The 14,114-nt window shown below is 42.7% G+C and overlaps 1 protein-coding gene across 7 annotated transcripts in view; it reads left to right on the top strand.

Moving 5' to 3' along the window:
- LOC129868293 (autism susceptibility gene 2 protein-like) overlaps positions 1-14,114 on the top strand; it is a 560,243-nt gene that overhangs the window by 501,197 nt on the left and 44,932 nt on the right. For all 7 annotated transcript variants that reach the window (XM_055942132.1, XM_055942136.1, XM_055942135.1 and 4 more), the window contains one exon: positions 7,151-7,199. In XM_055942132.1, the coding sequence (XP_055798107.1) occupies positions 7,151-7,199 (49 nt within the window). The remainder of the gene's footprint in view (positions 1-7,150; positions 7,200-14,114) is intronic.

The following is a 14,114-nucleotide window of genomic DNA, read 5'->3' as shown; positions in this document are numbered from 1 at the left end:
AGCACTTACAGTTGGCCGGGGCAGCTCTATTAGGGCAGAAATTTGACAAACTGACTTGTTGGAAAGGTGGCATCCTATGACGGTGCCACGTTGAAAGTCACTCAGCTCTTCAGTAGGATCATTCTACAGCCAATGTTTGTCTATGGAGATTGCATGGCTGGGTGTTCGATTTTATACACCTGTACAAAACGTGTCTGGCTGGAATAGCCAAATCCACTCATTTGAATGGGTGTCCACATACTACTGTATATATAGTGTATATATCTGCTATTCTCCTCATAATGTTTCTACCATTTCTGAATGTCATTGAGACACTTTTCCTTTCATTGCCTCACCTCGTCCTCCTCATCCACCCTGAATAGACTACTGGAAGTCGTGAGTCCTACAAATGCCCCAGACAGTCAGACACAACGGATGTGAATTCAATAAGAGCTCTTAAAGTATTACATGCACAGCACTCATGTTACACTTATCAGAAAATATTTGAAATGAGAGGATATTTTCCGTAATGGCAAGAAGGCTCATGAAAAGAGAGCCGGTCTCCTGTGATTGCAATCTAGGAAAATAAAGTTCCTGTGAAATTAAACCGCCATTGCGGAGAAAGAATAAAAATAAAAATTGCTTCTTGACGCTTTGAAGTGAAGGATCAAGGCCCAAAAAAAAGGAATAAAAGATGAAAAAACGTCAGCGGAGGAGAGATGGCTGATGGTCTATAGACAGAACTTACAGGCACAGACACCAATTACTGGCATGCATAACATAACTCCAGACGTTATGTTTGATCTCCGCTCTCCATTCTCTGGCAACGGCATCAAGTGCTTTTCCATAGCAAAGTGACACTTTATATTATTTTCTTGGCTACGACATGCAGGGCTTTTTTTCTTCTTCTTTCTGTTTGTCTCTGTCAGCGTTTCGTTTGAATTTAAAATCATGTGGAGTGAGAGATCCGGACGTAGAATGTCTAGTGGTTGAGCTGTAATCACAGACCTGAGGTTTCTCCTAAATCTGATAATGACCGTTTAGGACTGAGAACGCTGATTTGTTGATGGCTGCTATTCCTTAGACCTGTGCGACAACAAGCAGCCATTTTTGTTGGTGGCAGACAATGGTATAAATATACAGTTTATCTTCTTACAACTAGCCATGAAACAGATTTAATTAAACATGACTAAAATCTCCATGTTTCATCACTGTCTACACACCTTTATTTTAACAACAAAATAATACAATGACATGGGAGGTCTTGCAATTACAATGTAATAACCCAGTATTTATATAACTAATTTGAAACATAATTTGTCGAGTTTGTTTTTAGCATTTGGAATAAGCTTGTGCTCACATAGGCTCACGTACACTATACTTTTTTACTTCTCTTCTTCCCAATGTTCAAGCTGCTTGATGTTCAAAGCACATACTTGTCAACATGGCTTCATCATCTATTGAACATGGGCCGACTGATGGCTAAGACTGGCCCCCTAACCCAATGGACACTTTGTATTGGAGATCAAGGAGGGCCCCTAACCCAATGAACGCTTTGTATTGGAGAGCTGTGTTCTTTTCAGGGTCATTGTGTGATCAGGTTTAGCTCTCTGGGGCCTTGGGGCCCGGCATTATGGCTTTGACTGGTCTTCTTGGGCCTCAGCCAGCCACGTCTCCCTGCTGATAGTCATCTATCTGATAGTCATCTCATCTGTCTGGCCATGAGATCCAGTGTCCTGATAGATAGAACACTAAGAGCACATACAACACTGCCATTCAGAGCTGGGGGCTATCGCTCTCTCTCATTTTCTATCTCTCTGTTTCAATCTCTTTCCCTCTCTGTCGGTCTGTCCATCTGTGTCTATCTTTCTCTCCCTCTCTTCTTCTCTCTCCAGCACAGAGGGTAGAGGGATGTTTTAGCACCCAGCAGCAAGGAGTTAAGTCTGTTTTCTGCTCTGTGGGGGCTGGGCGCTGTAGGGAGAGAGAAAGAGATCCTATCCTCCCTGTAATGTGACTCCATTGTTGATCCATTGACTACCCAGGCAGTGGGCTAATGCTGATTAGCCAAGGCTATAGTACCCTGGGTTTTCGTGCGATTAAAGTTATTTTCCAGGAACGCCCAGCATTAGCTGAAGATTTGCAAGATTGTTTTGGTCTGGAGTCTTCATTGGGCCACCAGATTAGTGAGATGGATCAAATCAAAAGAGGGGTACTCTCTCAATTTCAATTCAATTTCAATTTAAGGGCTTTATTGGTATGGGAAACATATGTTAACATTGCCAAAGCAAGTGAAGTAGATAATAAACAAAAGTGAAATAAACAATACAAATGAACAGTAAACATTACACTCACAGAAGCTCCAAAAGATTAAAGACATTTCAAATGTCTTATTATGTCTATATACAGTGTTGTAACGATGTGCAAATAGTTAAAGTACAAAAGGGAAAAATAAATAAACATAAATATGGGTTGTATTTACAATGGTGTTTGTTCTTCACTGGTTGCCCATTTCTTTCAGGTCACAAATCTTGCTGCTGTGATGGCACACTGTGTTATTTCACCCAGTAGAAATGGGAGTTTATGAAAATTGGGTTTGTTTTCAAATTCTTTGTAGATCTGGGTAATCTGAGGGAAATATGCGTCTCTAATATGGTCATACATTGGGCATGAGGTTAGGAAGTGCAGCTCAGTTTCCACCTCATTTTGTGGGCAATGTGGACATAGCTGTCACGATCGTCAACGGGACTGAGAGAGGACCAAGGCGCAGCGCGTGGAAAGTACATCTTCTTTATTTTTAAAGAAGGAAAAAACAAAACAACAAATAGAACAGACGACCGTGAAGCTATACAAAATTCAGTGCTGACACAAAACACTACGACATAGACAATTCCCCACAAACAGCTAAAGCCTATGGTTGCCTTAAATATGGCTCCCAATCAGAGACAACAATAACCAGCTGTCTCTAATTGAGACCCAATTCAGGCAACCATAGACTTTCCTAGATACCTACACTCAACCATAGACACAGCTAGACTACTATACTAAACATAAACCCAACTATTCTAATAAACCCCCTAAACCTTACAACCACCCTAGACACTACAAAAACACATACATTCCCCATGTCACACCCTGACCTAACTAAAATAATTAAGAAAACAAAGAATACTAAGGCCAGGGCGTGACAATAGCTTGTCTTCTCTTGAGAGCCAGGTCTGCCTACGGCGACCTTTCTCAATAGCAAGGCTATGCTCACTGAGTCTGTACATAGTCAAAGCTTTCCTTGAGTTTGGGTCAGTCACAGTGGTCATGTATTCTGTGTAATTTCTGTTTAGGGCCAAATAGCATTTTAGTTTGCTCTGTTTTTTTTGTTAATTCTTTCCAATGTATCGAGTAATATCGTTTTGTTTTCACATGATATGGTTGGGTCTAATTGTGTTGTTTTCCTGGGGCTCTGTGTGGTCTGTTTCTGTTTGTGAACAGAGCCCCAGGACCAGCTTGCTTAGGGGACTATTTTCCAGGTTCATCTCTCTGTAGGTGATGGCTTTGTTATTGAAGGTTTGAGAATCGCTTCCTTTTAGGTGGTTGTAGAATTTAACGTCTCTTTTCTGGATTTTGATAATTAGCAGGTATCGGCCTAATTCTGCTCTTCATGCATTATTTTGTGTTTTACGTTGTACACGGGGGATATTTTTGCACAATTCTGCATGTAGGGTCTCAATTTGGTGTTTGTCCCATTTTGTGAATTCTTGGTTGGTGAGCAGACCCCAGACCTCACAACCATAAAGGACAATGAGTTCTATAACTTATTCAAGTATTTTTAGCCAGATTATAATTGGTATGTCCAATTTTATGTTCCTTCTTGCCTTGTCTCTCAGCTCGTTCACAGCTTTGTGGAAGTTACCTGTGGCGCTGATGTTTAGGCTGAGGTATGTATAGTTTTTTGTGTGCTCTAGGGCAACGGTGTCTAGATGGAATTTGTATTTGTGGTCCTGGCGACTGGACCTTTTTTGGAACACCATTATTTTTGTCTTACTGAGATTTAGTGTTAGGGACCAGGTCTGACAGAATCTGTGCAGAAGATCTAGGTGCTGCTGTAGGCCCTCCTTGGTTGGTGACAGAAGCACCAGATCATCAGCAAACAGTAGACATTTGACTTCAGATTCTAGTAGGGTGAGGCCAGGTGCTGCAGACTGTTCTAGTGCCCTCGCCAATTCGTTGATATATGTGTTGAAGAGGATGGGGCTTAAGCTGCATCCATGTCTTACCACATGGCCTTGTGGAAGGAAATGTGTGTTTTTTGCCCATTTTAACCGCACACTTGTTGTTTGTGTACATGGATTTTATAATGTTGTATGTTTTTCCCCCAACACCACTTTCCATCAATGCTGTCTCTCTCTCAATCAATCTTTCGCCTTACAAGCAAACCAGTACCATCATTAACATGCTTAATAATAGGACAAGTGTCCACAAAAGCTGATAATCCTCTTACAATACAGATGGTTTTAACATGAGAAAACCACTACAAACCTGATCATAGTACCATGTTTCAGGGAGGGACATTGGTGGGCTTTTCGATGTCTGCGTTTGAGCCCTGGATCGAGCTTGATTAAGTGGGCACCATTGGTGAGCATGGCTGGATCACTATCTCACCATGGTTGACCTAGTTGCTGGTGTGAGTGTGTTACCCCCCTCTAGGACAGTAGAGTGGTGGTTATTTCAACAGGAAGAGAGTGGCTGTGAGCTCTGAGGAGGTGCACTGCTGCTTATAAAGAGCGTTTTGTTTTCCTCCCCTCGCATTGGCAGCACCCTACTGGGAAATTCATTAGCCGCTGACATCATCTCACTCTGTCGACAGTGAAAGAATATCATTCTAGTCTCAGGCCCTCCCTCTGTCCCTCCCTCCTCTCTCTCTCTCTCGCTGCCTCTTGCTCTCACCCTCTCTCGTTCTGGAACTGCCAAGCAGTTTTCTCTGAGCCTCATTCAAGCAAAATAAAACACACTCATGCACGCCTGTCCCAAGAAGAGCGGCGTCTTTGGAACCAAGTATTTGGACCCTCAGAAGCAGAAAACACAGGTGTGTTTGTATTCGGAAGAGAAGTAGAGTTTGAGGTTGAACCAAGTCAGGTTAGAATCAGGAAGTGGGAGGACCCAACCATCAAACGAGGACCACTGAGGCAGCCGTTGGATGAATGGGATTTTGTCTGATGCTTGGAGCGATGAGAGGCTCTGTCGGTGACAGAACCGTCAGCAACTACAGGACATAAGCTTTAACCAGCTGGAAATATAATGGAAGCGGAGTCCCATTTTGGCTCAAGGTGATTCTAAATGTGATTTTGTCTCCCTCTTTGCTACAGAGGAAATTGGTCTGCGCTTTGTTGGATTTTGCTGCTCTGTAGGAGCGAGCTGGCGACTCCCGCTGGTGTCTGTGGACACAGCCTCTTTACGCGTCCTGATACGCAGTCTCCCAAGGATCTTGCCTATTCGAACCTCGCATATCTTCAATACGAGAATATTGCGAGATAGATTTGTATCCCACTCTGAACTGGAGACAAAACGCACTTACCGGGATTTAGCGACCTAGAGCTGTTGCTGATGCTTTTTCTGCCAAGACACATGGCTTCCTTTGTCCGAGAGGCACCGTAGCTTTGTAAGAGCTTCTCGTATCTCGTTGGAATTTTATTGGAAACGGATTCTCTTTTCGCATGGATGTCATCAATTTAAACGGAGTTGAATTCGCCGCCTATTTGTGGATTACATTATTTTGACAAGCAGAATGTGAAACGGGGCCATATTTACTACACAGCGAAAGTGATATCTTAACTAATATTTTCCTTCTTGCCAGTTTCGCCACATCAAAGGTATGCGCGTCGCTTTTCTTTATTCACGTCTACCTTATTATAAATGATTTGGTTATTAGCTTATAGTTTACGTCCTATTAACGACGAATTATGTGTAGGCCTATTATCAGTATGTACTATGTTTATTGAATATAATAAAACGTGTAGGAGAATATCTGTGGTTATTGCAGCATTGTTTTGTGTAATCTAGCTTTTCCTACTCACGTCATTATAAATTGATAATAACGTAAGTGCTTAATATTGCTATGGGCATTCATGGATAAGAAGAAAAAAATCGTAATTTTGAATGGCGTTGGCCTATATCTGGATATTTGTTGTGTGCAGAAGGGAAATATCCAAACTGAATATGCTTCAATCAAGTCTGTCTATTTCAATCTGCAGTAATATTCTTTGATAGGTTACTGACGTTTCATTTTTAGAATTAGGAGATTAAATAATATTTTGTGGAGAGAAAAATATTCTGCTTTCCATGCACCTAGACATTTTAATTTGGATGAATAGCTACACTGAAATGCCTGTCTCTTACCTTGGAATTGCCTGAACCCTAAGCAAATTAATATGGAAATGTTTTCTGGCTCAAGCAAGATCGTCTCATGTGCGAATAGAAAATAATTGATAGGCGTTAGTTATTGGGATATGTGACATTTGCGCAAATGTCATACCATTATTATTGGACCCCGTGCCACTGTCCATTTGCCGAAAAGGTGTGAAGAGTCTTCATTGTCTGTGATAAAATCTTCGGAATTGTTTTGAATTAGGCTCATTGTCATTTTCACTTTACTAGGACTGATATCTAATATTTAAAACAGCATCTTTCAATAGTCATCTGGTTTTATACTTCTCTGCGACAAAAAGTGAAATGCTTTGAAAGTGACATTTAAAACCAATGGTTCAATGTGTTGTTATTTCATAGTAGGCCTAGGCTCAGCCTTGCCACGCACACACTGGTAGGGATTGTAACATGTCGATCTTTCACTTTATTAGTGGGATTGAATTAGCCAATGCCTTTTTGACACCGCAATGTCACGTAAATAGGCTTTCATTATCTAATACTGTGTAAATGCTTAGCACTGAATGTTTGCACAATAACACAGCAATGTTAATTTGCGCTCTGCCACACTGGGCTCGACATGGAATGGGTGAGGGTTAGCGCTGTCATGTTATTACATGGACCAACAGTGCCATCAAGTGGCCGCGATGTGCTGCAGTGCGGAATGTTTCGCTCCCTTCAGCTGGCCGTTTGGGTCATTGACGAGGAAACCCACCTGTTTAAGGAAGTTTGCTAATGATATCGTCTTTCTCTCTCACAGGGCTCTGATGCCAGCTCAGAGAAATTCTTCAGCACCGCTACAGTTAAAGGTATGAACTCTTATAATGTGTTTTATGTAGCAGTATTATTTATGGCAATATTATTTTCATTTGCAAGAATCATGGTTTGGCATTGGTTGGTGATTGTAATTCTGCATTGGCTCAGTGTAGGAGCGCATAACTCCCGAGTGGCGCAGTGGTCTAAGACACTGCACCTCAGCAAGAGGCGGCACAGCAGTACCTGGTTTGAATCCAGGCTGCATCACATCTGGCCGTGATTGAGAGTGGCACATCGGTTGTCTAGGTTTGGCAGGGGTAGGCTGTCATTGTAAATACGAATTTGTTCTTAATGTTCAGACTTGCCTAGTTTAATATCAATTTAGTGTAATGAATAAAAAAATCTATATGAGCTACTCACTCAGATAAACAACACCATGCAGAGTTTTGATAAGCCAAAACATGTTACTACTCCCTTTAGTGGGAAATACATTTGACATTAAATTATAAACACAAAAATATGTGTTTTTGCATGTACATTGAATGATTGATAAATGTTATGCTACACAAAGATAAATAGCATACATTTTTCTCAACAATTCCAATCTGTTAGTAGTTGGACTTATTGCACTAGTTACTGAGATGGTTTATGATATATGTAATGTTCCAGTTTAGATGATTGAGGTGGTCTCAGTATACAATCTTCCCTACCCTGGCAGTCTGAGTGCAGGTTGCTGGTGATAAAAAATTCCACTTGTTGGACATTTTAACTCTGGCTGGATTCCAATAGGAATTAAACATCACTTTGCAAGCCAGCATAATGTGACTTGCTGGCCTGATGTGGCCTGTAAACCAGGAGTTTCCTAACACCACTGGGTTAGGGTATAACTCTCAAAGAAAGGCCTTATGATATATGTAATGTATTGTCATATGTAATACAATTTTAAAGGCTAGTAAGGCTGGTGGAACCATTCATAGAGGATTCTAGGAGGAACCCTCCAAAGATTAAAGGGTTCTCGGTAGAACCATATACAGGAGGTTCTATGAAGAACCCTACATAAAGGGGGTATAGGGAGAACCTTCTGCAAAGGTTTCTACCTAACACCAAAAAGGGTTCCCCTATAGGGACAAACTGAGGAACCCTATATGGGTCTACTTAACACCTTGTTTCTAAGAGTGTAGGAGCCAGAGGAGAAGGAACCAGGAAATGCTAACGCAGTATGAAATAAAGTCAGAAGGAGGGCATCTGTTTATGACCTCAGAGTGCCAACACCACATGTGACCTCATAATCACGTCACTAATTTGCTGTGAAAAGCAGCCAGTCCCATTTTCTCCATCCCTGAAGGAGCCCAGATAATGTGTTAAATGGACATTCCTCTGCAATGGTGGGTTACTATAGGATTTGATGGGGGTGGGGGGATGTTAGGGGAGAGGAGGGGATGGAGAAACAGGGCTTATGACCCCTTCAGAGAGCAGGAGAAAGAGGGTCTGATTGGTGCAGATAGGTTCTTGTTTCCCCCCTTTCTTGCTATACTGTGCTCTGCTGTGGAGTCTGGGGACCCCAAACACATTTCCCACATTCTGGCCTTTGATTACCTCCAGGGCTTGATTTGTGGCATGCATCGGTGGCTCAATGGCCATGCTTGACAGGGAGGCTTCCTTTTGAAGGCACCTCTCTGTGGGGATATTTGGTTCCCTTGAAAGGACTAAGACCCCCTTTGTGTGGCCTAAATCAACATGGGCCACCCTCTTTACCCCTTAGTGAAAGGCCTTATTGAGGGAAACAGTACACAAATACGCTCTCTCCCTCCCTGGTGGATAGCAGGCACCCTCTTGGCCCCCATTTACATTTAAATATATAAGCCCCTTTTCTTTCTTTTTAACATCCAAGCTTCTACTCCTCCTCCTTCTTCTTCTCCTCCCCCAGCCATATGCTAATTCCTATTGCAATCACAAAAGGCGAGTAAAAGAATCCAGGTGCAGAAGAACGGAGGCCATTGGTATTTTTATTGAGGGAAGTGTGAAGATAAAAGAAGTAGGGTGGGTATTTAGTTTGATGGGATTACCATCACTATGATGCACCGACCGACTGATTGACCAACCAACTGCCTCAGGACAAGATACAACTCCAGGTAAAATGGGAGAAGCTTAGATTGTGTGGAGATGAATATCAGTATTTGCCCGAGGGCAAGTGCAAAAGGTCTGTTTGTTTGGTGGTTTGTGCTTTCTTGTTGGTACACATTAAATTATTATTGGGCTTAACATTCGACAGGGGCTTGGAGAGTCTATCCACAAAAAAAGTATTTCTTAATCCGGTCCTGTCTACCTCCCAACAATTACTGCACTGCCTGGCAGACAGCACCACTCACAGTACAGTACACTCTCAACAGATAGTCAGTCACCTCATTGCTTATTGCATCTGACTGTGGCATATTTGCAAAGAAATTCATCTCCTGACTGAGTGCAGTGTTTTAGTTCCTGGACGTTGATTTGCTTCCAGCCGCGCGTCACCTTTCTCACGTCTCGCCTCAGGTCCAGGGCCATTGATATCCACCGTGTGGAATTGTCAGTTGTGTTCGCTTCACACAGTCTCCCACTCTGTGGTGCTCTCTCTCCCCCTCACAGCCATCTCGCTCTCCCTCCCTCACAACCTCTCTCTCCCTCAATTCAATTCATTTCCTCCCTCCCTCCCTCCCTCCCTCCCTCCCTCCCTCCCTCCCTCCCTCCCTCCCTCCCTCTCTCTCCTCTCTGTCTGGGTTCAATTTGCCCAGACGCAGCCTTCATTAAGGGAGAATCATTAAACGTTAGCTCTAATTACGGGGCCTGTCAAAGCGCCCGCAGGTGTCAGCCTGCCTGCAAGCCTCATTCATTTAGTCTCCTGCAGAGAATGTAAAAGAGAAACCAGCCGTATGCTGGGCCAGTTGAAAGAACTTGTTGGAGTCTAGGAGCTGTCAGGTTGGTTTCCAATCCTAAACTGATGTTGAGGTCTACATAATGTTGTCCAGGCCTAGTTTAGCTGTGTGTGCGTGGGCTGCCCAGGAAAGGATTAGAGTGTGGCAGAGCCTTGGCTGTAATAACAAAACAGAGCACCATGTCAGGAGAAAGCATGTGTAGATAGATTTATCAAATGATTAAAGGTCCAGTCCCACGCGTGTAATCTCTCTTCGCCACTGTAACACTGGCATTCTTTATGATGTAGTCAGGCCCCACAGCACGGCCCTGAACGCTACTATGTCATTGGAGAGGGCAGTCTAAACATATTACAGCTGATTTGTTATAGCAGAGCATAGCCCCATGCAGTAATGGTTGTCATCTGTAAATAGGGCTGCTGAGGAGTCATAGCTCTGTATGTTTGTATCTGTCCAGACTGACTCAGTATTGAATAGGACCCCACACACACAGACAGACAGACAGACAGACAGACAGACAGACAGACAGACAGACAGACAGACAGACAGACAGACAGACACTGGATCATATTGTTATTACTTAGAGGGAGAAAATATGTAATGACATTGCAGTGGTAATTTAATTACTGTCTACACCAGATGATACAGTTGATATCTGATTAAATGTATTTAATTTTTCTTGCTTTGACACTACTTTCTCAGCCAGTAATACTCTATAATTACAAGTTAGCCACCAATGAATTACATAGTTATTTCTTGACATTTCATCATAAACAATTCCCCAGTTTGACATAAAACATATTTCTTTTAGTTTTTTCCTATGGCTCAGATATGATAGGAGGTGAGTTCAGTCTGTAAGGGTTGAAGTACTAGGAGAGAGGGAGACTGCTCTGCTGTCCCCTCCTCTCTCAGTGCTTCAGCTGAAAGGCTGGTTTCACCAAAGCTTTACCGGAGCTAATGTGAAAATGAAACTGCTATGGTGAGACCCAGGGAGCAGCGCCAGACGAGAAGTGCACAGCCAGCCAGCAAAGTGCTTGAGTGTGTCTGCCTCCAGAGGAGAGAGAGAGCGAGAGAGAGAGAGAGTAATGTGCGATGTGGAAGGTGTAATTTGGGCCACTGATGACATTGTTTAAAAAAAAAAGAAGCAAGGTAAAGAGAAAATAGCGGAGGTGAACTTTGTGGCAGTAACGGGTTGAAGAGCTCTCTGGATTGTCGTGGAGAGCTCTTCAGGCAGCAAAATGGCCTCTGAGTGTTTTACACGTGTGTAGGAGGGAGCTGAGAGGTTGACTCTCTCTTTTCTCTCTCTTCCCCTCTCTCTCTGGCTGACAGTACTGTGTCGGACCTGCACTGTGGGCTGCCTTCTACTGTAATAATCAGATGATGTAAAGATGCTATAGGGAACTATTACACACTGATCTGGAGCAACACAGATGATGGTGACCCATTCAGTGTATTAGGAGGACCAGTTAGCCTTTCACAGCAGCACCATCATTGGTTCACACTACAGTAGCCACAGCCTTTACTGTGCTGTGCCCTCCGATAGATCTCAACCTTCTGTGTGGGTTTGGGTTTTGGAGACCAGGACAGAACTTGGCCTGGTACACAGTGGAAAGATGAACCACCTCTGATTGGCTTTCTGTGTTCCGAGGCACGGACTTGGTTCTCTTCCTGGTAGGGTGAGAGGTCATTCATATGGCACTAGCTGTCCCTTCCAGACACAACACTGTAGAAAAAAAGACACAACAATGTTGGAATATAAAAGCACTTTTATTGTTAGTCTTATATAAACACACACAGCCACTACAGTGAGTGAAACACTCTTCAACATCCCTGACAGAAGTCTGTTATATGATCCACTTATATCCATTAGCTGTGATTGGAAGAATCCGATTACCAAGTGTACAGATGACATACAGTGGGGTCCGGAATAATGAATGTATAAAATAAATAATTCAAACAATGAGTTATACTGAACAAAAATATAATCGCAACATGTAAAGTGTTGGTCCCATGTTTCATGAGATGAAATAAAAGATCCCATTAAATGGACACATGCACAAAAAGCTTATTTCTCTCAAATTTGGTGCACAAATTTGTTTACATCCCTGTTAGTGAGCATTTCTCCTTTACCAAGATAATTCATCCACCTGACAGGTGTGGCATATCAAGAAGCTGATTAAACAGCATGATCAATAAACAGGTGGACCTTGTGCTGGGGACAATAAAAGGCCACTCTAAAATGTGCAGTTTTGTCACACAACATAATGCCACAGATGTCTAAAGTTTTTGAGGGAGCGTGCAATTGGCATGCTGACTGCAGGAATGTCCACCAGAGCTGTTGCCAGAGAATTTGATGTTAATTTCTCTACCATAAGCCGCCTCCAACGTCATTTTAGAGAATTTGGCAGTACATCCATCCGGCCTCACAACCGCAGACCACGTGTAACCACGTCAGCCCAGGACCTCCACTTCCGACTTCTTCACCTGCGGGATCGTCTGACACCAGCCACCCGGACTGATGATGAAACTGAGGAGTATTTCTGTCTGTAATAAAGCCTTTTTGTGGGTAAAAACTCATTCTGATTGGCTGGGCCTGGCTCCCAAGTGGGTGGGCCTATGCCCTCTCAAGCCCACCCATGGCTGCTCCCCTTCCCAGACATGTGAAATCCATAGATTAGCGCCTAATGAATTTATTTCAATTGACAGATTTTCTTATATGAACTGTAACTCAGTAAAATTGTTGAAATTGTTGCATGTTGTGTTTATAATTGTATTCAGTAAATACACTGCTCAAAGAAATTAAGGGAACACTTAAATAACACAATGTAACTCCAAGTCAATCACACTTCTGTGAAATCAAACTGTCCACTTAGGAAGCAACACTGATTGACAATACATTTCACATGCTGTTGTGCAAATGGAATAGACAAAAGGTGGAAATTATAGGCAATTAGCAAGACACCCCCCAAAACAGGAGTGATTCTGCAGGTGGTGACCACAGACCACTTCTCAGTTCCTATGCTTCCTGGCTGATGTTTTGGTCACTTTTGAATGCTGGCGGTGCTCTCACTCTAGTGGTAGCATGAGACGGAGTCTACAACCCACACAAGTGGCTCAGGTAGTGCAGTTCATCCAGGATGGCACATCAATGCGAACTGTGGCAAAAAGGTTTGCTGTGTCTGTCAGCGTAGTGTCCAGAGCATGCAGGCGCTACCAGGAGACAGGCCAGTACATCAGGAGACGTGGAGGAGGCCGTAGGAGGGCAACAACCCAGCAGCAGGACCGCTACCTCCGCCTTTGTGCAAGGAGGTGCACTGCCAGCGCCCTGCAAAATGACCTCCAGCAGGCCACAAATGTGCATGTGTCTGCTCATATGGTCTCACAATGTGAAATTTATTGTCAATCAGTGTTTCTTCCTAAGTGGACAGTTTGATTTCACAGAAGTGTGATTGACTTGGAGTTACATTGTGTTGTTTAAGTGTTCCCTTTATTTTTTTGAGCAGTGTATTATAAGTAAAACATTTTGGGGAAATTCTATTATTTTATGCTAATACAATTGACTCTCAAAAAGGTAGGGGTCAGAATTATTGACACCCTTAAATCGTGAATAATGATGAGTGAGAATTACAGAGGGTCAAAGGTCCTACCCTAAAGCCCTTCATCATTTATTTTTTTGTCAGCTAAGAACAAAATCTTATTTTCAATGACGGCCTAGGAACAGTGGGTTAACTGCTTTGTTCAGGGGCAGAACGGCAGATTTTTACCATGTCAGCTCAGGGATTCGATTTTGCAACCTTTCAGTTACAAGTCCAACGCTCTAACCACTAGGCTACCTGCTGCCCCATTACCAATAACAGGGGAGGTTATCATATCTTAGAGGTATGATCTTTGACCCTCTAACTTTCTTACTCATTATATTTCAGGATTCATTCAGGATTATCCATAATCATGGTATCTTCCACATTCATCTAGAAGTGTTTAGCAACATATTCTATTCTTATTTACAATAAAAGTGACTCAAATGACACAATCAATTATTTACCATTCATTTCTATTAAG

Source organism: Salvelinus fontinalis, chromosome 13, assembly GCF_029448725.1.
Source record: "Salvelinus fontinalis isolate EN_2023a chromosome 13, ASM2944872v1, whole genome shotgun sequence".
In the NCBI taxonomy this organism is placed as follows: domain Eukaryota; kingdom Metazoa; phylum Chordata; class Actinopteri; order Salmoniformes; family Salmonidae; genus Salvelinus; species Salvelinus fontinalis.
The sequence above is the reverse complement of the archived record's forward strand: the minus strand, read 5'-3'. Positions and strand labels throughout refer to the sequence as shown.